Source organism: Heliangelus exortis, chromosome 15 (assembly GCF_036169615.1).
Source record: "Heliangelus exortis chromosome 15, bHelExo1.hap1, whole genome shotgun sequence".
NCBI classification, from domain to species: domain Eukaryota; kingdom Metazoa; phylum Chordata; class Aves; order Apodiformes; family Trochilidae; genus Heliangelus; species Heliangelus exortis.
This window is the reverse complement of record NC_092436.1, coordinates 13,326,886-13,350,057: the sequence shown is the minus strand read 5'-3', so window position 1 is coordinate 13,350,057 and position 23,172 is coordinate 13,326,886. Positions and strand designations below refer to the sequence as shown.

The window sequence follows — 23,172 nt, the reverse complement described above, 5'->3', positions numbered from 1 at the left end:
CAGGTTAAAATTAAGGTTTAAATTTTAGGCTTTAAGCAGTCTGGAATGGGGGGAAAATCAAAGGGATAGAAAAAGACAGAAGCCCTGGACTTACAGCTAACAGTAAGGTTAGTGAAATACGTGGTAGTCTTTTCAGAGAGGCTTGTAACGAGCTATTCCTTTGACACCTTTTGGCAGGTGATGTGACAGGCTGTAAGCTGCTTCTCTCTGTCAGTCTTCCGTGTTGTACAAGTTCATCTACATTCCCTGAAAATCCATCTGTCTTTGTAGGGCCCTGGTGGAAAGTCTGAGAAGATGGAGCTGGTGGGAGGGTTGAGCTGGACAGGGGCAAACCTTCAAACTCACTGGATTTAAGTCAATTGTTTATTTAGGGCATTCAGCTATCATGTAATGTCACCCCTCATTTACTGCTTTTTTTCTGTGGCAGAAACATATTATGTTCCCTTTTCCATTCATAATCAGAAAGTGTATACCAAGAAATTGGTATAACTTGAAAAAAAAATGTTAGTGATGAAAAAACAATCTTTGCTTTTTAAGCAAGCGTAGGGGTTTTCATTTGCTGTGTTTGTTTTGATTTTGGAGGAAATGCTTTTCAATCCACTGAGAAAAGTCCAGCTGAAAACTTAAAATCCAGGCATAAGTTTTCTGCAACTTCCGCAGAGCTGAGAGGCTTTAGAAATACCATGGCCTTGGACATTTGCAAAGTTTAGGTTTCAGTAATCCCAGAGCTTTCTGAGGATTAAAATTACCTTGTTTTTCTTTTCAGGGATGTTTAAGAAAATGTGAGGTGGAATGAATGGAAAATCTATTAATACATTAAGTGTTCTCCTATCACTGAAAATGGTAAATAAATGTAAGTGTGATTCTTTGTGCTCTAGTGCAGGAGGCATCTTTTTGAGCACTAGGAATAAAAATTATCCATAATCTTTTGTCATTAGTTAAGCCTAAACTAGGAATCAGAAATCATTATACTACCTTTACAGTACTTTTTGTTTGGGGCTGCTGGCAGTCATGACTGCAGCGTTTACTTACACATGTGCTTGGGTGTGTATGTATGTGTTTGTATGTGTCTGTATGTACATCTGCAGTATATACCTAATGCTCATATATTAGGTGGTTTTTTAATTATTTTTCGTATGATTAGCAGTAGCATAATGGAAGATCCTTAAGCTGGGGACTGCCTCCAAAGAGTTACCTGTATGAGCCCAGCTACTGAGGAGAAATAGCAAGACAACCCATTATGAGACTCAGGTTTTAAAACCTGTAACATATCTTTTATAAATGAACTAGTATCTTTTTCCAAATGATAGTGAAATACAATCCATTTGAGTTGTATCATGCATTACGTTAGCATAATATAATGAATTTGAAATACTGCAGAGGATAGTACCGGGGATTGTTACTCTTTATAATACGCTTGCTTTATTTTTCAGTGGGTCTTTTGAGTCTCTTACAGGTGTTTTATGGATTTTTTTCATATATACTATGGATTGAGAAGATATTACATCTCATACTAAAGTACTAGTAAATGAGTTTATTGTGAAATACTAGGGGTTGACATGACTTAATTTGCTTTTTTTGCTGTTATGTCACATTGTAGTGTATGTGTTTAGTAAGTAAGGAGATCAAACTGAATAAATTGCTGTCACTCTGTGTAGTTGTAGTACAGAAATCTGTGCTTCAGGTGCTTAATTGCCATTCTAACTCAGAAGATAGTAGTTTTATGCTCCACTGTTGTGAATGATCACATGGATAATTTTAGAATCCATGTGAACCTGAAAACTGAAATAGCATTGTATTGTACACAGTAGAAAATTTACATAGGCATTGTTTTTAAAACCAAGTGTTTCTGGGCAGAAACAATTCAGTTTTTAAAAACCTTATTTGGTAAGTGTTGTATAGTATATGCAAATGTTGTTTTGATTGTACAACAGGTAGTATATGTGGCAAAGGAAACTGTTTCTGCTATATTTCTCTACCTCACTGCTTACAGGTAACGCCAAAGTTAGACCTGGAGCTGGTCTGGAACTGTTTCATTAGGAAGTGAGAGGGAAGCTGCAGTGTGTTTTAAGAGAGAGGTTTTTAGATGGGAGAATTGTTTTTTTCCATCCTTTTATTTGTGACACAAAGTTATAAATACAGTACTTGGTCTCATTTTACCTTAAAATTTCAGTGTAAACTAATATTTCAAAGTATTATCCTGAGTTAAGAAGTTAAGACAAGTTAGAAGTTGTTTGGTGTGGAGACCTGACTTTATGCAAGGGTGAAAAAGAAATAATCCCAGACTGCTTAAATGTTCTCTGTCCCTGTTGATAGACTGAATTTCTGACAGTGAGAGCATATACAGTAATATTCAGTTCATCTTCCCTGACTTCTCCATAAGCCTTTGGCTGAGTTTAGTTATGACTTATAGCTTGAGCATGGCATTTGGGAAAAACAGAAAAAGTAGTATAAATGTAAATGTGAAAAGCTACAGCTCGTTCTGTTTTTGAAATTGTTAGTGTGAAAGAACTCAACAGTGTTTTATTTAAACAAGGTCTGCTTCAACCTTGATTGACTTGCAGTAAATTGCCTGGTACAAGAGGCAAAAGGAAGTGGATAGAAAAATGGCAATCAGCACCAAATGTTTCACGTATTGATTGACAAGCACCAGAGATGTGCTAGAGTAAGATAAATTGGCTAACAGAGACCATTTTGACAGCTCCTGAGACAGGAAAATTGTTCTTGTTAATTTGCTGCTGGGACCTTGTCATTTATGGGGATATATATTTGAGTGCCTTGTAATGGTGTAAACAAACTTTGGATTCCTAAGTAGCATATTTCAGCATCAGTTGCTTTAATTCTTCTCTGTCCATGGATTCTTGAGCTGTACTTATAAAGTGCTTTCAGATCAAAAAGATGAGAGAAACTGTCATTATTTTAAAGATGAATGCACTATTTGGTATTTCATTGTGTATTTCATTTAAGCCAGTCTATATCCTGTTGACTTTGTGTGGGGTTTTTGCTTTACCAAAAGGTGTGGAACACAACCTGTTTATTTTGAGGGGAAAAAATGTGTCTTCTGTTCTGGCACATTTAACTGTAACTGTATTGAAAAGGTTTCTTACCTTTTTAACCAAGCACTTGATTTGTTGCTTGCGTATGACTTTTAATCAGGTTAGAGATTTTCTTAGTCCTGCAGAGTAAAGCTCCCTTTTCCACATAGTAGTATTTAATGTATGCCATTTCTTTACATTAAGAGGAAATTTTATCTTTTTCATTTTCTGAACTGTTCTCTCTGAGTGCCATTTATTATGGTGACTGCAGCAATGCTAAATTGTTAATGGTCTGGTAGGCTGCCCGTGGCAGGGGCTTGGATGTAGATGATCTTTAAGGTCCCTTCCAATCCAAGCCATTCTGTGAGATGTTGTCTTATTAATTTGCTACTTGGAAGGACTTGACTTTGGCTAAATCATAATAGAAGAAGTGAAATTTTTCTAAACCTCACTTAAGAGAAATAGTTCTCAGCTTTTGTTAAAGGAAAGGGAGCAGATTCCAGTGTTTGTTTAAGGTGTGGCTCACAGACAGTAAATGATATTGTCCCTTTTTCCATAATTTATATTCTGATTTTTTATTTGAATCCACTTCCCAAACTCTGATCTGAAAATCAAGTTTACAAAGATGGAAATATTTCAAACCTTTTCCAATACAGGGACTGGACGAAGTTTTATCTGCACTTAAATTGCTATTTGCAAGTGGTGTGTTTGTTTTGTCCATAATCCTGTTGTCAGGTACTTTCCATATTCTGTGTTGTCTTCAGGGAATAGTCAGCTTTACTGGAAGTCATTACAGAGAGTTTTAAATGGCTCAACAGGCCTAGCTCCATCTTAGTGATGGCATTTCATTTCTCTCTTTGATCACTGCGTTTAGCTCCAAGCTGTGTGTCTAGATCTGAGCACAGGGTACCATCCTGAGCTGAATGAACGCAGCAGCCTGGTGTTCCTGTCAGGAAAAGACTGAGTTTGAAAGATCTCTCTGCGCAAAACCACTTTAGGACTCTAGGGTGAAATCCTGGCTGTGCTGAAGGCAAAGATACTAAGATGCAATTTGACTTCTATGGAGCTAAGATTTCACAGTGGCTTGCTATTAAATGGTGTTACAGGGACCGATAATTTGTCAGGGCACACAGATGTTGAGTGTAAAATGTTATGGCAGTCTTAAACACTCATAGCACCCATTAAATGTTTAAGGAAAAAAAATGTTTAGCTGCCTGAAGATGCGGTAAGACACGGGAAAGTTAAATGCTTACAGACTTTGGTGCTGTGGAAAATCCTGCCAGTGACAGTAAAGCCTTTAGTTTCCTTGTACACCCAAAACTTCTGCTAATGTCTCTACAGGTAGTGTAAAAAACATGGTTATATCTTGAGAGAGGAAGCCAGATAAAGCAGGAAAAATGTGAATTTCAAGACACTATGTAATTTTCAACACCAGTATCAAAAGCTTTATTCCCATCATACCTTTCCTAGTTTTCTTACTGCACTTTAGTATCTCCCAGCACTCTAGAGTGTATCACAGCAGCTACTTAGCACTAATTCAGAGGTGCATTCCACACACATTTAGGAAGAAAAGAGGAATGCTGTATTCAAATAATTGGTGTGACTTACAAAAGTAGACTTTGATAACCTGAAGCAGAATTCGCCAGAATACTGGCACTGCACTGTGTGATAGAGCAGATGTTAAGCATATTGTTTAGGCACTTAGATAATACTGATCATGAGGAGTCTTGAATTCATTTCACGTTAGTTCATCAGAAATTAGAGCTATTTTTCAGGGGGTGTCAAAGTGTTAACACAAACTCCCTCATAATTTTCCAACTTCAGGGCTAGTTAAGGGATTTGAATTACTTTCACAGGGCTTGTTATATAATTACAGGTTGGAGTTTTCTCATGCTTGTTCAAGATTGTGCTATATTTTTCCCACCTGTTACTGACTCCAGGCACCTGAATTACTAATTGTTAAAGCATTTCTGGAACTAGATCTTTCTAGTAGAAATAAAACCAGCATCATGCGGTAGGATATGTAGTGTAGATGGCATTAGTGGCTGTTTAACAGTGTTTAGAATTTCAGTAAAACAAGATGATGGTAAACAGGAGATGTCTGGACAGTGGAAACAAGTTTTTAGCACAGCATGGTCTCTGAACTCTGTGTCACTAGATTAAAAATCAAAGCAAGTACTTGTAGTTTTATGTAAGGAGATAGACTTCATAGTGTGGCTGCTAATTACCTACCTAGGGCCTAATTACAACCTTTCATTAGTGGAATTCCCTGGCATGAATGCTTAGCTCTGTACAAGCTGATAATTTGGTAAATACAAAATTTTCTTTCTTGACAGTTTTTAAAAGCTGCAAGTATTACTAAGTTGCTCTGGAGGCGGAAACTTTGCCACATATGATGGTAAATAGCTTCCAAAAAAAGCTTCCAATAAGCTTCCTCTAAACACATTTCTTAGCTAAGAATGTGATTTTTGTTCCACAAGGAATAGGGAGCTGATGAGTTTCTCACACTGTAACGTTAGTTATGATTAGTTCAGTGGAACCTTTTTGGGGGGAAGTTAAGCTAATGCAAGTTCATGTGAATTATGTTTGTGTGGATTTGTCTGTTTTGTCTTGCTCTGGTTTTAGTTGCAAAATCAGTGGCATTTTAAGTTTTGGAAAGACATTTTTGACTTTATGATTGATGGCGAAAAATCACTGAAACAAACTACTGTTTTCCAGCTATGAAGGTATCAAACGTATGCCAAGTAATCAGCTTGCTAGCGTAATAGGTTTGTAAAGGAAAAGAGTTTCCTAATCTTATTCACTGATGTTTTTTCCCAAGACAGCAACAGCTTTTATAAAATGAGGCTTATAACTCCTCATTACAGAATCTAATCAGCCCAAAAGGCATTGAACAGCTGCAAAACCCTAACATCTTCTATCTGCAAATTGTTTTTATTATTTATCTTTGTTTAACTAAAAAAGAAAGGAGCGTTGGGTGATTTAACAAGACAAGAATTAAGTTACGTTAGCTTTTGACAGCAGCAAATTATTCCTTTACATACTGGATCGGTTTAGATAATTTTAGTCATGACTGCTTATTTTTAATACCCAAATTCTGTGAAACTGATATATTTTGTAGATGGATTGCTAAGGAAAATTAATTTAACACTGAAAGGAGAGGAATGATTGATTTCCAAGCTAGTCTTATTCTTCTGCACAGATTTTAGTAATGATAGTATCTTCCAGTCTTATGGTGATCTTCATATTCAAGAACTACATATGGGCGGTACTTCAGGACATATTAACCAGATAGAGAGTTTAAATGGTTTGAGGAAAATAAAACTTGAACATGTTTGTAGAATGCATTTGTAATAAAAAACAGAGACTAGGATTTTCTGGTTATCCTTCATTCGTCCCTTTTCTGTTACCTACAGTTCTCAAACTGTGTTTCTAGGTGTACAGGTTATGGTTCTACCTCAGAGGGCAGTGGAGAGGAATATATTAAATATGGGCATTTTTTAGCATGGAGTACTTTCCTCTTTTTTAGTAACAATCTGATTGCTATTTTCAAATTGGTTTTGTTTTTTGTTGTTTTTTTTTTTCTATCACATATAATACCTTAGGAAAGATTTATTGTTGCAGAAATTTTACCGGTACTACATCCATGCTAAACCAGTGAGACTTCATGCATTACTGTCACAAAGAGTCTAGATTTATTTCTGTTTGCTTGGGATTTCCTTGATTTAGCATTGCCTCCACCCCATCCTCTGTAGGATTGCTTTGAAATGTAAATAAAGATTATAACGTGTCTAAGAAGAAACAGTCTTGATTTTTAGGAGGATTTTATTTAAAGAGCATTTTAATGTCTGGACTATTGAAATGCTATACCTGCACAGATAGATCATGAGTTCTAGGATTATGTTTTCTACAGAAATGCACTATTTTGATTGCACAGTGTGAATTGAAGCATCTTTCAAACCTGTATTTTATGCTGCATCAGATCATCTTATGTTACTAATTTGTATTTTCAAAAAGGAGGTGCAGATATGGGTTAGTTTCTTTGGTGCCCTTTTCCTAAGGGCTTTTGTCCCCGTAAAGTTGGTTTTGTTTTTTGCTGTTTTGCCAAAGGGCTCTAGAAAACTTGGCTGTGGTTGAGAGAAGAATTGGTTCCAACGCATGCTTGAGAGAAGAGGGAATTGGATGTTGCTTGCAGTAGTTTGGCTGCAGTGTTCCCTTTGGAGATCTTGCCAACATAAATGCTTTCACTCACTCTGAACACAACAGGAGTTCATGTGTTGGTGATGTGATGGATCTGTGACTCAGCAACACTGCTGGTCGGCTCCTGCTGCTCAGGGGAACCGCAGCACAAGCCTTGCAACATTTCAGCCACCTTGAAATGAAAAACCCACTGAAAAAAAGCAAGAAAAGTCTCTGGGCTTCAGGAACCCAAGTGAAGTCTTCCTTCAGATTGTCTCGGGCTGGCAGCCAACCTGTTGTGCATACAGTCCACTAACACATAGCTGTAGATGTAGCTGTCACACTTCACAGACAGCTCCACTGTTTCTTACTTGTCAGAGTAGAAGCTCTGGTGTGTGGGTGAAAACTGCATAAGCAGGCTCTCTGTGTGGCCTGCAGAGGAGTTACTGACAAAAACCACAAATCAATCTCAACAAGTTGATAGAAATTGCCTCTTAGGGCATATTATTGCCCATACTTTAGTTACATTATTCTTGTTATTATTGTTGCTGTTATTATTACTTTTACTCTGTTCATGCACTTGCTTGGATTTTGTGTTTGTTTGGTTTTTTTCTTTTTTTTTTTTTTTTTTTTTTTTTTTTTTGCACAGTCACAGAAGGTGGTGTTCATTTTGCTAAGTGCAAAAGGTACAAACCCAGAGTCCTGATTTGTATTCAGTGATTCATATTTGACTAGATTACAGGTGATGACTTACTGTGTCTAGGTCTCTTTTGGAATGCTCTTTTCATTGTTTCTAAGCCACCTTCTGTCTTTGCTTATTGTGGTATGATGGTAATATACATAGGAATATGCCTTCATAAGTGTAATTTATCAGTGAAAATACTCTGTTCAGGTATACAAAATTCTCAGTGATACATGATGAAAATGCATGGGCTTGAATAATCTATGTAGATTTTTGCTGCACATATGCCAGTGAAGTTAGAAGTTGAGAGTTTCCTGATGGGTGAAGGGCTTGAGAACTCCATTGCAAATACAGTAAGCTTTGAGGTCAGAATTTACTGCCTCTGGGATTCAGATCTTTTCTAAGTTTTTGTGTTAATGTGGATAACTTTGTGGATAACAAACAGGTTGTGATCTTTGCCCAAACATAGTTAATGGCAAAATGGCTATTGGAGGAGTCTCGATTAATCCTTTAGACCTTCTTTTTTGAATATTTTGTGTGTGTATCTCTGTGGTTATATTTATTTAACTATGAAATATATATATATATAGAGTTAGATTGCATATGTTGTTGGGTAGTAGTGCTATGCTATAGTACAGTTAGCTGAAAGATTAATTAAGAGCTCTTCAAGATGTAGTTTTGTAATCATAGAATCATAGAATCATAGAATCCTAGGGGTTGGAAGGGACCTCAAAAGATCATCTAGTCCAACCCCCCCTGCCAGAGCAGGGCCCCCTAGAGTACATCCCCTAGGAACGTGTCCAGGCGGGTTTTGAATGTCTCCAGTGAAGGAGACTCCACAACCCCCCTGGGCAGCCTGTTCCAGGGCTCTGTCACCCTTACAGTAAAAAAATTTTTTCTGATATTCAACTTGAACCTCCTATGCTCCAATTTACACCCATTACCCCTTGTCCTATCACTGGACACCACTGAGAAAAGCCTAACTCCATCTCCCTGACACTCACCCCTTACATATTTGAAAACATTGATGAGGTCACCTCTCAGTCTCCTTTTCTCCAAACTAAAGAGACCCAGCTCCCTCAGCCGTTCCTCATAAGGGAGATGTTCCACTCCCTTAATCATCTTAGTAGCTCTAATGCATATTTATGCAGTGCCTGCTCATGTATCAAAATTTTTAAATTGTGTTTGTTTTTGTCGTTTTTGTTCCCTGCTTCCTGGCACGCACCATGGTGGAATTTAGAGACCAGGATTTCACGGTTTTAGCAACCACAATACTTCAGAGGTCCTTTGCAGGAGAAGTAATGGGTTGTATGGAAAGTGCATCACTCAAATAGTTCAATGGCTAATAAGCAGCCTTCTTCTCTTCTCTGATTGTTTCCTTCATTTATGTGTATTTATGCTAGGAGTGATTGAAGAAAGGGGTTTTTTGGGATTGTAGTTTTTTTGGATGTTTTTTTTCAATTCAGTGTGGTCATGGGTTTGGTCCTTTAGGCTAAGAGCGATCAGAGTATCTCTTTTCCAAATACCTTATTGTGATTAAGATGAACAGAACTCTTCCGAGCTGTCTAGTGAGTGCCTGGGCTTGAGACAGTCTGCTGTGTCACCCACCCTATTGCCACAGAATACCATGGCCACACATGGCAGGTTCACAATTGTAAGTTTGTGCCTTGCTCAACCTCTGTCTGGCTGTGAAACTGTCCTTAACAAAGGGAATAAAGAAATGCCTCACACGAACGTCTGAGCTGCATACTCAGCTTTTGTTGGTGTCTTGTTGAAGGTGACTGTGGGGCTTTGGTATCATTACAAGGTACAAGCATGACACAGTTTTTGAATGTTGATTCTCTGACAGGTTAAATCCTTAGACAATTGGAAGTGTAGCAGTAGTTGAGTAATGGTTTTATAGAAGTTCCTGGGCTGGTGCAGAAAGATGTGACAATGTTAAAAATTTTAAATGGAAACAAGAAGTCTGTGCTGTCTGTGATTGAATTTTAGGGTTAAAAATAAAGTGTTAGGAGGGTAAAAATGGCCTTTGCAGGATAAGGTGCCTTGTGGCATGGAATCCCAAAGCTATCCCAAATCAGAATGCTCTCCAGAAGAACAGTTATCAATTGTTTTACTCAACTCTAAATAGCAAGATAAAATAAATTACAGGAGTAAGTAATAGGGGGGAGAGGATGGTAGAGGAAAGGCTTTTTGTTGTTGTCTGTTTGTTTTTTTTTTAAAAAAATGCCTTGAAGATGCTGTGTTTAGTATCTGTACAAGTCTGCTATGCATGAGTGCAAGCAGTCTGAACATGCATATGAATACCTGCTAGAAGAAGAACGAATAGTGGGTTTTGCTACTGTAGACTATCTGCTTTTAAACTTTGTATCATTTGTATCTAGTTTGCTTCTTTTGGTGTATTACACAATTATGTTATTGCTGTCAGTAAAAATAAGTATCCATTACATTGGGTTTCTATCAATGCATAACTAGAGTTAAATCTTACTCATGGAAGCTCTACTGTATTAATATACAAAGACTAGACACAAATTGCACAAAATCCTATTTACATTATGGATTTAGCTTCTGAAATCAGCAGTGTAATAGAATACTCATGTTACTATATGTCACAGCATATTTTATCCTGTGTGGTACTGCAGGTCTAATTGTGAAGTGGTGGAAATTTGGAATCATATCCAGAGATAAGGAATTTCAGAATATGACTTGTGGTATCTGCAGACATAAATGAGTCTGCAAAAAGCTCAGGATTACAAAACCTGTCAAGATCAGTCTGTTCTTTTAAGAGGAACTATGCATTGAACTTGACCAATGTATTAGTATTCAACAGCATGAACATCTTAATTCTAACTTAATAGTATATAGTAATAAATTGTATTTAGCATGCTCTTTATAGCCTAACTGCATGTGTTCAGTTCTCCTCAGTAGTTCTGCAACCATTCTCAGCTGTGGTACAGCAGAGAGTTACCCTTCAGATTAATTTTTGTGAGGTAACAAAACTTAGTGTCTCTTTCTGTTCCTCTTCAGTAATTTTTCAACTCAGCACCAAATTTTACAGAAGGTTGGGTGTCTTAATATACCTTCTGTTTTTCAGGGGCTGGGAGTGGAAAGTTGTGCAGAGAGCCCCTCTGCTGTAGAGGGAAAAGCTGTAGCAGGAATTTTATGGCCAAAGAACATGCCAAAAGAATCAACTTCACAGAAATATTAAGCCCAATGATGGGAAAGCTTTTGTTCAAATTTGGCAGCTTATTAGGAAATGTAACCACAGAAGAGATTAGCAATAGGTTTTAGGGTGAACAATTTTTCAATTAGCATTTGCTTAGGAACAAACCTTCCTCTGGAGCCAACTTCCCACCAAAATCATGTAATATTTTAACAACTGGATACTTTCCTCTAAGCTAGGAATAGAGCTGTAGCAATTAGACATTTTACCTCATCTTCAGGGAGCTGTATTATATCAGGAAAGAGAACAGTGTGATTAGCTTTCCTGGAAAAAGACATCTTGTTCTTTTAATTTTTCTCAATGTATTCTGCAAAAACTTATCTAAATTTCTCTGAAATACCCTATGCAGCTTACACAGTTAGAAAAATCTTTGTCCCTTCATCTTGTAACCTCATATGTCCATTGTTTTTATAATACAGTAATATATTTTCATATGATACAGTAAATGCAGTTTTGAACTTATAAAGCTTCTTCTTTTAACTTAATAATGTTGAAGCAGAGACAGAGTATTTGGAAAATTTACTCACACAATGGGCACAGTGTCACATTCCTGTCTGAGGCGTAACAAACTTGAGCCTCTCTGCTTGTTGCCAACACGTTGCAAAGAATTAATGAGAAACTCGTTTTGCTCAATCACTTCCGTTGAGTGTTTAGGATATTCACGGTAGTATTTCATAGGAATAGCATAATCATTAATAATAACAGTAATTATTCCTGTCACCAATATTAGAATTATTTCCTTGTAAATGCAAGTCCACAAGGAAAACAGCCAATTCATATTAAGTATTCTCTAGCAGAAAGATGGTAGGATGAGGCTTATTATGGAATATCTTAAACCCATTTCTGTCATATGATAACTTTGTCATTTGGTCTTATCATCCATTTATCCAGTGCTAAAAATATAATAAGAAACAAGCCTAACAGTCACTTGCCTATCTCCAGCTATTTTACATCAAACTTTTTGAAGGTTAGAAAATAGTCTATGCTATTTGCTGGTACCATGCACTGGAAGTTTCTTTAGTATCTATGTATACTTTTGGTTGATTGAAGTTCTTTTGAAATTAGGTGTCTAAACTTTAGTGTAATTCATATGAAGTGAGGGTTTCTTGATTCCATAAATGAAGAGAAAGTGAGTGAGAGTGAGAAAGCCAGTGTATATTTGCTACTGTTTCTTTGAGACTGATGGAAATAAGAATGCACCATGTTATGTAGTTTTGCTCCATTTTAACATTTGTAGCTAGCACGCTGCTAATCTTTCTTTGCCTCACAGACTTTGGCAGTGTCGCAGAGGTCATATTTTCCTATGCATGAATTATTCATGAAAAATTTCTCCGGTGCAACAGATAAAATTCCAGAGATCAGAATAGAATGCACATTCGTCCTCTTCTCCTCAGCACCATGACTGGTCAAGTTCTAATAGACCAAACCAAGGTCTTCATCTGTTTGCATTAGATGGAATGCATATTGATTATAAGTTATGAGTGGGCAGTTCACAAAAGCAAAGAATAAATAAATATTAACAATTTTTTTTGTGGCTTAATGCCACTACTTTAGTCAACCAGTTTAGTTAACGATTCTTACAGGCTGAGGTATGTTGTAGACATTAAGGCTTGGGTTTCAGTGTTGAAATAGATCTGTCTGGAGAGCTAGGCAAGAAGTTCTGCAAAACCAGTGCAGAAGGAAATGGGAGTGAAAGTCCAGGAAAGCTTAGAATTTCCTACCCATATTATGATCTCACCCATTAGCCGATCTCTATAAATAGAGTAATTCCCTTTCAGTCCTGATGTCTCCTCTGCTTCTTGTTACATGCATCAGTGGTTTTTGGAAGCATCTACAATAAGGGAAAACCTTAGAAGGTAGCCTTCAAATGGTTCTTGTTATGTGCCTCTAATAAATTCCTCTACTGGAGCAATTTCATGGCTAAAAAACCCATACAAACAAACAAAACAACATCAAATTCAGACCACCACCATTATTTTAGGAGACTACTACCAATATGTGTTTTAATTCCAGAAATCAGCTCATTTGTAGTCCTCTTTCTCATTGGCCTTATTTAGCAAAAAAACCCCAAACCCAACTATTTTTGTGAAAATTCTTCTGGTCAAACATAGCTGATATGATTACATTTTGCAGCATCTGAGAATACAGGTCAGGGCCTCTGAGGGCCTGGCTGCTGTGTGCCCGTGCTCCCCAGAGCAGCCTGTGCCAGGTCCAGTGCTGGGCACATGCCTCAGCTCACTGGATGACTGCAGAGGATGGTGCTGGATGAGACCAGAGATGGTGCTGGACTGACTGGATGGTGCTGCAGAGAGATTTTTGGGATGAATTCCCAGCTGCTCATAATGCCTTGAATATGAAACAAGGGGACAAGTTTGTTCCAGTGGAGAGGTTTGGGGCTTTGTGCTGCAGTAATTGTGTGTGACAACAGACAGTTACAGTGCAATTACTTGGCTGTTTGGGTTTTCTCATTACACTCATTACTGATCTTTGATCCCTGTGTCCTCTTTCCCAGGTCGTCCCATTCCACCTACATCCTCGTCTAGCCTTCTCCCATCTGCTCAGCTGCCCAGTTCTCATAATCCTCCGCCCGTTAGCTGCCAGATGCCATTGCTAGACAGCAATACGTCCCATCAAATCATGGACACAAATCCTGACGAGGAGTTCTCTCCTAACTCCTATCTGCTAAGAGCGTGTTCGGGGCCACAGCAGCCTTCCAGCAGTGGTAAGAAAATTGCAAATGTATTGAGTTTGTTTGTGACATGTTTGTGTTGGTTTTATGCATTTTTTGAATGCGTTCTTACATCACCACGTGTGGGAAACGAGGTGCAGAAAAATCTTGCTGCTGTATTTCAAAGGGATTTTTTGGAAATACCATGCACGAGTTTTTCTTTCATTTTACTATAGAGAGCTTTTTAGTTTTAGGAGTGTTAGAAGTTGTTTAAAAATTACTACTTAATTCTTTTCATCAGAGGGGTTTCTTTATCAAAGTAGTTTACCTGCTCCTTGGTCGGTCATGTAATAAAGCAGTGTGTGCACAGTGGTTTTTTGTTCTGCATAGGCTAGTCCTGCATCTCATGTAGATGATGAGGTTCTGTACATCTAATAATGTGTGCTGCTTCTGCCATTCCATGTCTGTTCTTATTTCAGAATCTGTCTGATTCTGTACTCCCAATGTCACAGTTAACTAAGATACTGCTATTTTTCATCAAATTAAGGCTTGTCTTTGAAGCCACTGTTTTAAAACATTTGCAGTTTTGCTATCAGTCACCTAATTTGTAGTGTTTAGGGGTTTCTTTTTTTCGTCTTTTGTGTTAACAGATGCTGACTTTGACAGCCAAAATGTTGAGAAATCAAGATGCAATTCTTTTTAGAAATACAGACTAAGGAAGGCTATTATAGCTCCGTATTTGTGATTTTTTTTTTTTTTTTCTTTTTAAACTTAGATATCACCTGTGCATTTCCTGCCTGTTTATCTTGACTCTAGGACTTTGTATCTTGTATGCAGTTTCTGTTCTTCTAAGGTTGCACTTTCCTGTAGCAATACAGATCTGAACAGTAATGGGGATTACATGCATTGTGGAACTGCTGGCCTTTGTGGGTGTGCACAGTACACTGCAACAATGCCCTTTAAATGCTAGCCAGTGGTGCATGTTAGGAGGATGAAACAATAAGCTGAAATGTAAGATGGAGTCAGTCAGTATAAGGTGAAGCCTCTTCCTTAAGCATTATATTGGAACAAGTTGCCCAGAGAGCCTGTGCAATCTCTGTCCTTGGAGGTTTTTAAGAACAGTTTGGTTTAAATCCTAAATTCTGACCTGAAAGTCAGGAGGCTGAGCTAGGGACCTTCTAGGGTTCCTTCCATGCTGCATTGTTCTTAAATCCTGTGATCCAATCTCTATCTCAGATACATTAAAATATAATTAGATATAGAAGTTATAATTCAGAGATTGTGAATGTTTTCTTTTTACTTGAGGTTTGAGGGTGGAAAATATTATACCATTTTTGAGGTTTGGGGTTTTTTACTTACTTCAGGAGGATTTGGGTAGCTCCAGATCTCAAAATTTGCAATGGGCAAATGAGTGGAAACCATACAAATGGCAAAAAAATAAATAAAATAAATAAAGGCACAATTAGAACTTAATCTTGCCACTTCTGTTAGGGATAACAAAAAGTCTTCCTCCATCAATGGCAAAAGGAGGGGCAGGGAAAACCTCCATTCTTTGTTAGTCATGGGGGGAAATATAGTTACCAAAGATGAGGAAAAGGCTGAGGTATTTAACACTTTCTTTACCTCAGTTTTCAACTCGAAGACTGGTCCTGAGGACAGCTGCTTCTAGGGATTGTAGACAGAAATAAGAAGCTGAATTGTAACCCTGCAGGGTACAGCTCGTGACCTGCAGAGCCACTTGGATCGTCAAAAGTCTATGGGACCAGAGGGGATCCACCCCAGGGTGATGAGGGAGCTCGTGGAAGAGCTCACCAAGATGCACTCCATCATTTACCAACAGTCCTGGCTCACTGGGGAGGTCCCAGATGATGGGAAGTTGGCCAATGTCACACCAATCCACAAAAAGGGCCGGAAGGAGGACCCAGGAAACTCCAGGGCTGTCAGCCTGACCTCAGTGCCTGGCAGGGTTATGGAGCAGCTCATCCTGGGGACAATCACACAGCACCTACAGGAGGGACAGGGGGTCAGACCCAGCCAGCACAGGTTTAGGAAGGGCAGATCCTGTCTGACCAATCTGATCTCCTTTTATTATCAGGTGACCACCTGGTGGATGAGGGGAAGGCTGTGGATGGAGTCTGCCTGGACTTCAGCAAAGCCTTTGACACCCATAGCATTCTCCTGGAAAAGCTGTCAGCCCAGGGCTCAGACAGGAGCACTCTGTGCTGGGTTAGGAACTGCTGGAAGCCCCCAGAGAGTGGTGCTGGACGGTGCTGCATCCAATTGGTGTCCCCCAGGGATCAGTGCTGGGCCCAGTTCTGTTTAATATCTTCATTGGTGATTTAGATGAGGGGACTGAGTCCACCATTAGCAAATTTGCAGATGACACCAAGTTGGGGGGAAGTGTGGATCAGCTGGAAGGCAGGAGGGCTCTGCAGAGGGACCTGGACAGACTGGAGAGTTGGGCTGATTCCAACGGGATGAGGTTCAACACGGCCAAGTGCCGGGTCCTGCACTTTGGCCACAACAACCCCATGGGGAGCTCCAGGCTGGGCACAGAGTGGCAGAAAGGGACCTGGGAGTCTGGATTGCCAGGAAGCTGAACATGAGCCAGCAGTGTGCCCAGGTGGCCAAGAAGGCCAATGGCATCCTGGCCTGGATCAGGAACAGTGTGGCCAGCAGGTCCAGGAAGTGATTCTAGCAATCTCTTTTGTTTTCTGTAGTCCTCACAGTTTTACCTTCAGAGTGTTTATAACAAAATATCATAGATAATGATATATACCTTAAATGAGAAAAGCTCACCTCTTTCTGCAGCTCATCCTTGTTCCTGTAAGATTTTCAGAATTGCTTTAACCATCTAGGTGATATGGAAAGGTAGACCATGCTTCTATTATTCTTTAATTTTTTAAAAATAATTTTTTTAATTCTGTATTAGTACCTATGGAAACTTAGCAACACATAGGCAGACATTTGGGAGAAAAAAAATAAGCTGAGTTTTTTGTTTGAATTTGGTGTCGGGTTAAAATTGAGTACTTTTAGATATTTAGACCTAAGGCATAGATTCCAGGTAATCTTTAATCATTAATGAATATTTGCTGGCACTCTCTGGGTTCTTTAAGCATTTCTGTCATAGTCTTCTAAGTAAATGCTGAAGATTAATTACTGTAGAAGTCTCGTAGTGGTTACACCAGACAATAAGTGTCCTCTTTTTTGTGTGACTGTACACTTATGCTTGCTTCAGCCTCTACAGTTACGGGATAGCTTCTCAACAAGTTTAAGATGAGTCTTCCTGCATAGGAGGTGATACTCATCTACATATACTGACTTCCCTGTTGTCACAGTTTGACACTGGGACAGCAGTTAACCAAATGACAGATGCTCTCTATTAATCCCCCTCCCTGATGAAGAAAGGAGAGAGAATAAGGGGGAGAGACTGATGGGTTGGAAAGTAAGCTACACAGCTTTAATAGAAGAGTAATAATAAAGAGGAAAAATTATTAAATATATACAAATATACATAAAATTATACCAGGTTGCTCCCTCCTGTCCCCCAGTAATGCTCACATCACTCCCAAGGCTGCAGGGAAGCCCTGGGAAAGTCCAGGCTGGACTCCTGGAGTCAGCAGCAGTTGGGAGCTGGAGGCAGGAACACACAGATTCAGACTGTAATGGATCAGGACCACAGGCAGAGGAATGGATGGAATCCTCCCAGGATGCCAAAGCAAACAGGGACAGGGGAAGAAGGACAAAAGTGAAGGGCTGAACAAAGAAGGCAGAAGGGCAATGTTTTTGACCCTTGTGATCGATAAGATCTATACCAAGTACGACATGTATGGGATGGAATCCTCTGTTTGGTCAATTTTGGTCATTTATCTTGTCCGTTCCTCCCTAATGGAGGGTTTGCAGGTGTGACCTCTTTACTCTTTTTCTGGAGGGCAAAATGTTCCTCAGAGCTGAGCAGTGTCCCTGGTTCTGCATACCAGTCTCTAGCAGTAACTATAAACATGGAGTGTGAGCAGTCCCAGAAGCAGACACTGCCTGAGAAACTTGCTGTTAATTTCAGCAAGCACAGCTACTTGCAAGGGACTTAACTGAAAGCAAAATTACAAGACAAAATTAGCTTTATCCTGGCCCAAACCAGGATACCTGTGCCCTTCACAATAGCCATTCTTGATGTATCTGGAAAACTCATTTGCCTAAAAAAATTACCTAATCAAGTCTTTCATCAAATGAGCAGTCTATTGTTGATATTATGCGGGCCTTTAATCTACAATAAATCTTTGTTAGAACTCATCAGAGCTTCCACTTTGAGAGAAATGTGATTATAACACTCTTAAAATGACATTACATCATCGGGGTGATTGGTTTATCATTTTGAGAAGTGACATCAATCATAACTCGCATAACCACACAGTAAATGAATTCAACCTTTCTACTGCAGAACAATGACACAATAATTGCTCAGAATCAGACTTAAAATGAAATCACAAAATGCACTTTCTTTAAATATGATGTTAACCTGATGGAATGTATTATTAAAAATAATGTTTGAGGAAATTCTGTGTAATTATAAACATGTGAAAATGTATTCCCTTTTTGCCTCATTAGAACCTGATTTCAGTTGAGGAGTCATCTTCTATGCAACAGATATTACACTGTTTTTAATTGAACTACCAGCACTTATATTCCTCTGCTTGTATTTCTTAATATAATATGCAGTACAATTATATGTGATGAAGGACAAGAGGCTTTTGAAATCTGGTACACCTGCTGATAGTATTTTTTAAAAAACCACATATTACAGAACCAACTTAGATGTTTTATCCATGAAAAATAGTGGACCTTGGGTTTTTTCCTTTGAAAATAAGGTCAGTTGCTTACACTGTTTTCCAGGATGCTTTCTTACAGCTGACAGTAGCAGTAGTTTTGTTTCTTCTTCCTGCAGTATTGTACGCATTTTATTTCTAGTCATACAGAGTGACTCCTCTTGAAATGCCATTTTAGTGGCTTCAATCATAATGGAATATAATAGGCTGGGTTTTAGTCTTACTTGGAAAGAAGGTAAGGGGTTTTGTTGCCAGCAGCTTTGACTTTATTTTTTTATATAGGAATTATTCCTATTTAGCCAAAGTTTGGAATCCCAACAGGAAGGCTATTTAGTGTTGAATCTGAGTAAAATAACTAGGATATACCTACTTGCACAATCTTTTGGTACAGTTGATCCATAATTTGATATATTCATAATCTTCAACCATTCTAGCAATGAGAAAGTAGGTGCAGAAAAATTTTCAGACTATTTTGGTTTTGGAAAAACTCTAAACTATGCATTAGATGATGTCACGATTCTCAAGAAGTTAACTCATATTTGATTTGATGAAGGACCATGCCCAGTTTTTCAGTGTTAACACATGCTTTTTGCTCACAGACAATAAATAGTGCAAAGCATTTGGCTCAGTGGAATGCTATTTGCCCACAGAATTGTTTGGACATTGCTTACAACACAGCGTTTGCTTGGAGTTTTTTTCACAAGCAGCTTTTGGCTGTGAAGAGAGAGGATTTGAGAAATGTGTTGGTTTGAGGTGATATAACTGTTTAGTGTTTTCTGTGAGGTAGTAGCTGAAATATGCAGTAAGACTCTCTGCTTCTGACCCTAGCTTAGGTTAATTTTGCAGTATACATATCTAGAAGGATCTCCTGAGTTTAACAGATAGTACCAGTATATAGGATTTAATAATTAATAATGTATTGTTACCACCACTTTCTTGCTGTTTACTCCAGTATGTAGAAAACTTTTTTTTCTGAAGGAAATCAGAACTACTACCAATGGATTAATGTAGTTGGAGATCTTATTTGAGATTCTCTGCAGGGAGTGCTTGGAACTGTATGTTTTATAACCCTTTACAATCTGACATCAAATAAACAGATATTTCCAGTTTCTAGTGTATAATGCAAACTCACACAGAAGATGGTAATCTTTGAGAAATAAATGAATCCTACAGAAAAACAATTACATCTCCCTCAGATGATGGATCTGAATATCACCCCTTACTGAATGGAGAACATAGTTTCTGTCTCTGCCTATTAGATGATAGAAAAATCAACAACAAAAAATCAAGAAGCCATAGCTCATTGGGTTTTTTTCCTAAGGACTGACTGGGCTTTGATTTGAGAGGCTAAATCAAAGAGTTTGGATATCTCTGTAGGCAGCACCTTTGTCTTATTGCCAGAGACATGAGTTTAAACTGTAGGTAACTAAGCTAAGTATGCATAGGTGGTCCAGGACAATATCCAGCTGCTGGCTTCCTAGAGGGACTGTTGCACTGTTAATGTGGCTCAAAATGGAGCATTAAACATTCTGACAGGAATTCTGCTCAGATTCAAAGCAACTTTCTTGGGGTAACTTGAAGTCCATGAGCATTCTTTCTCAGTACTTTCAGTATGGTGCCATCAAACTTGTCTTGTTTGTATACTGTCATTACCAGAGGTAACAGTTGGACAGAAAATAAGCATGAGATACTTGATCCATATTTATTTTTCATTTCACAGAAGGATTGTGGAGGGGGTTGGTTTGTTTTTGTTGGGTTTTTTTTGGTGTTTTTTGGTTGGCTGGTTTGGTTTTTTGTTTGTTTTTTTCGTTTGGAAGTTGTCATTCAGAACCATTTCATTAGAATTGGAATCTTCTTCTGGGTTGTGTTATAGCCGGGGGTAGGAAGAGCTGTTGTTTTACTTTACTTGTTGCTTGTGTTTGTTTACTTCTGATTTTGTTTATTTTGCTCTCTGTGCATGACTTCCAAGATCAGATAGGGAGGAACAATAATCACAAAGAAAATTTTTGGCCTTCTCCACTTTGGCTTCTCTGTCCTAAGCGCATTTGTTAAGATTTCAGCAGTGTCTCTCTTTTAAACCCCTTTCAGAAAGTTTCAGTTAACACTTTGCTAAGTTATGCCTAGATCAGCAACAATTTAAAATCTGTTAAGGTTCCAGGTCTGGGGTTTTTTTTTCTGAATTATTTTATGTGCTTTCTAATATGTCTCCAAAAGGGAGCCCTGTGTTAAATTTGTGTACAGAACTTTGTTGAGGAACAGCAAAGAATATTGAGAACAACAACAGAATATATTCCTGTTCGATATATTCCCCGGGAAATGCTATAAGCAATTTTTTTCTGATGACAGTTTATAACAATGGGAAAAAAGAGCTGCAGATTGATAATTTTAATTTCTATTTATAAACGAGGAAGGAATTCCTTATGTTCATTTCGGGGCCGCTGTTCAGAATTTCAGTGCAGTGGGCTGCTGTGCACTGCAACAGAAGCAGAGGAAACCAGTGCTAATTGGAAGGATTCTATCCTTAATTCTTAATGCTGCTGAAGAGCACAAAACACCCTGTGCTTCTGAAAGACTTCTTTTCAGCAGGTGAAAGTGTCCAATAAAGATTCCTCTGTTACAGTAGATAAGATTGAACAGAAACCAATAGAAGCTAAATCCTGTTAGTCTCTAGTGTTTATGCTATGAAGACTGGCACCTAGCTTGAGGTTTTAAGCAGTAGTCTTCTTCTGTGCACATTGTTTTAAAGAGTGCATTTATTTAGTAAGAAAGTTTTTAAAGAGATACTCCCTCAGGCCCCTGTTTGGTTTTAATACTTAAATTCTCTAAATCCTTAATGGCTATTCACATTCCAATTCGCTTGCGTTTCTTGAGCACTAGGTCTGATTTTAGAGCTGTGGTCTGGAATTAGAAATGGAAGGAACAGCATAAACTGTATTTTCCCATTAAAAATGAAGGCTGTACTCAAATATTCACTCCATGTTGCTGCAGCTATTGCTGCTGATAAGCTGTGTGGCATATGTTGACAGTGCCAGCAGATGTCTGAGTTCCAGCCAGATTATGTTATTCTAGATATTAAGATATTGCAGTGACATTGTAATTGTTAATTTATGAATTCATAATCATGACAGACAAAAAATATCAAACAGAAGGTTCTATGGTAGTAACAATAATGCCTTTTTTAAAACTATCGAAGTGAGAAGAGATTATAATGCTGTTGTTTCTCTATTTTTCTTAAACTCACCATGGTTTTCAGAGCTGTGGAGGTTTTTTTTTATTTTTATGTTTTTTTTTAAGCTGTGTTTATATCATTTTAGTTTTAAGGCTTGTAAATGTGCTGAACTGGCAGGCTCTGGAGCAGTAAAAATAGCACAGCAAAGCAGCTGCAGGTCCATCCTTCCAAGGTTCTATTTCTCCAGTGTGTTACTCTTCTGTTTTCCAAAAACTGCAGTGATGGCAGGCAAACAACTTGGTTAGTATGGCCATTCAGGCCTAGTTTTTTTCCTGTTACTGACCCTGATTTTGTCTCCTAGCAGCTGGTTTGAGATGACCCATAAATGCCATGTGTTTGAAACATAAAGGTTAGGTACCATGGCACTATGCTGTCATGCCAGGAAAATGGGTGTCCAGACTTGGTAGCTTGCTTGAAAGCTGAAACGCATATTACAATTCAAAGCAGAATTACTCTTTTTCATCTTGTGTTTTTATTTTATATAGTGATTTTATATGCTGCTTGTCGTTTTTTTGGTTGTGTGTAGAAAAGTGTACAACTCACTTTTCATTGGTGATGTTATAGTCCTAACAATTCTGTGGGAGATTCTGAGGCTGTTTATATGGAACTTGAACATTTAGGAAAGATTTCATATTAACTGTCACAACCAAGATTTGGTAGCTGATGCAAAGTGAAGAGTAAAGCACATGTAAAACGTGCACTTCCCAGACAAAAAAATTGAGATCCCAAAGGTCTTTTCCAACCTGAAAGATTCTGTGATTCTATTTCTAATGTTTTGGCTAATATTAGCCTCTTAACAAGCAAATCTGTAAATTTCATCCCCACTACTGTGTTCAGAGCCAAGCATGGCAGTTCAGCTTGGTTCTGCCTGTGGTGTTGCTCCTTCCTTCCATTGTGTCTGTTCTGGCATCACCTGTTGATAACTGGCTTACTCGGCTCTAAATTCAGGAATTGAAGAAGTTTGAGTGGAAGTCTTGAACTGACCAGTTCCTCTGCTGTTTTAAGTTCTCAGTTGTTTATAATAATTACATACTAAAAGTACAGATGGGGCATTATTTTTCTCACGTAAGCTAATCAACCGCACATTATTTCCTTCTTTTATTATGTTACGAATATGTGTCATTTATTTTTCTGCCACGTTCTTACAGAGAAAGGCTGAATGTTTGTGCAAGATAATTACTGGCTTAATTTTTCAGATATCTTAACGCCAAGGCATAGAGGGAATCCTGTTCTATTTTATCAGCTCCCCAAAAGCTCCGTCTGTGGCATTAAAATGTGAATGCAATTGCATCCCTTTTTCTCTTCCCTTTGGATTCTTTGTTTCCTTCCAGTC

General features: G+C 38.2%; 1 protein-coding gene across 10 annotated transcripts in view; it reads left to right on the top strand.

Moving 5' to 3' along the window:
* Positions 1–23,172, top strand: part of TENM2 (teneurin transmembrane protein 2) — a 558,019-nt gene that overhangs the window by 340,431 nt on the left and 194,416 nt on the right. For all 10 annotated transcript variants that reach the window (XM_071758386.1, XM_071758385.1, XM_071758384.1 and 7 more), the window contains one exon: positions 13,632–13,841. In XM_071758386.1, the coding sequence (XP_071614487.1) occupies positions 13,632–13,841 (210 nt within the window). The remainder of the gene's footprint in view (positions 1–13,631; positions 13,842–23,172) is intronic.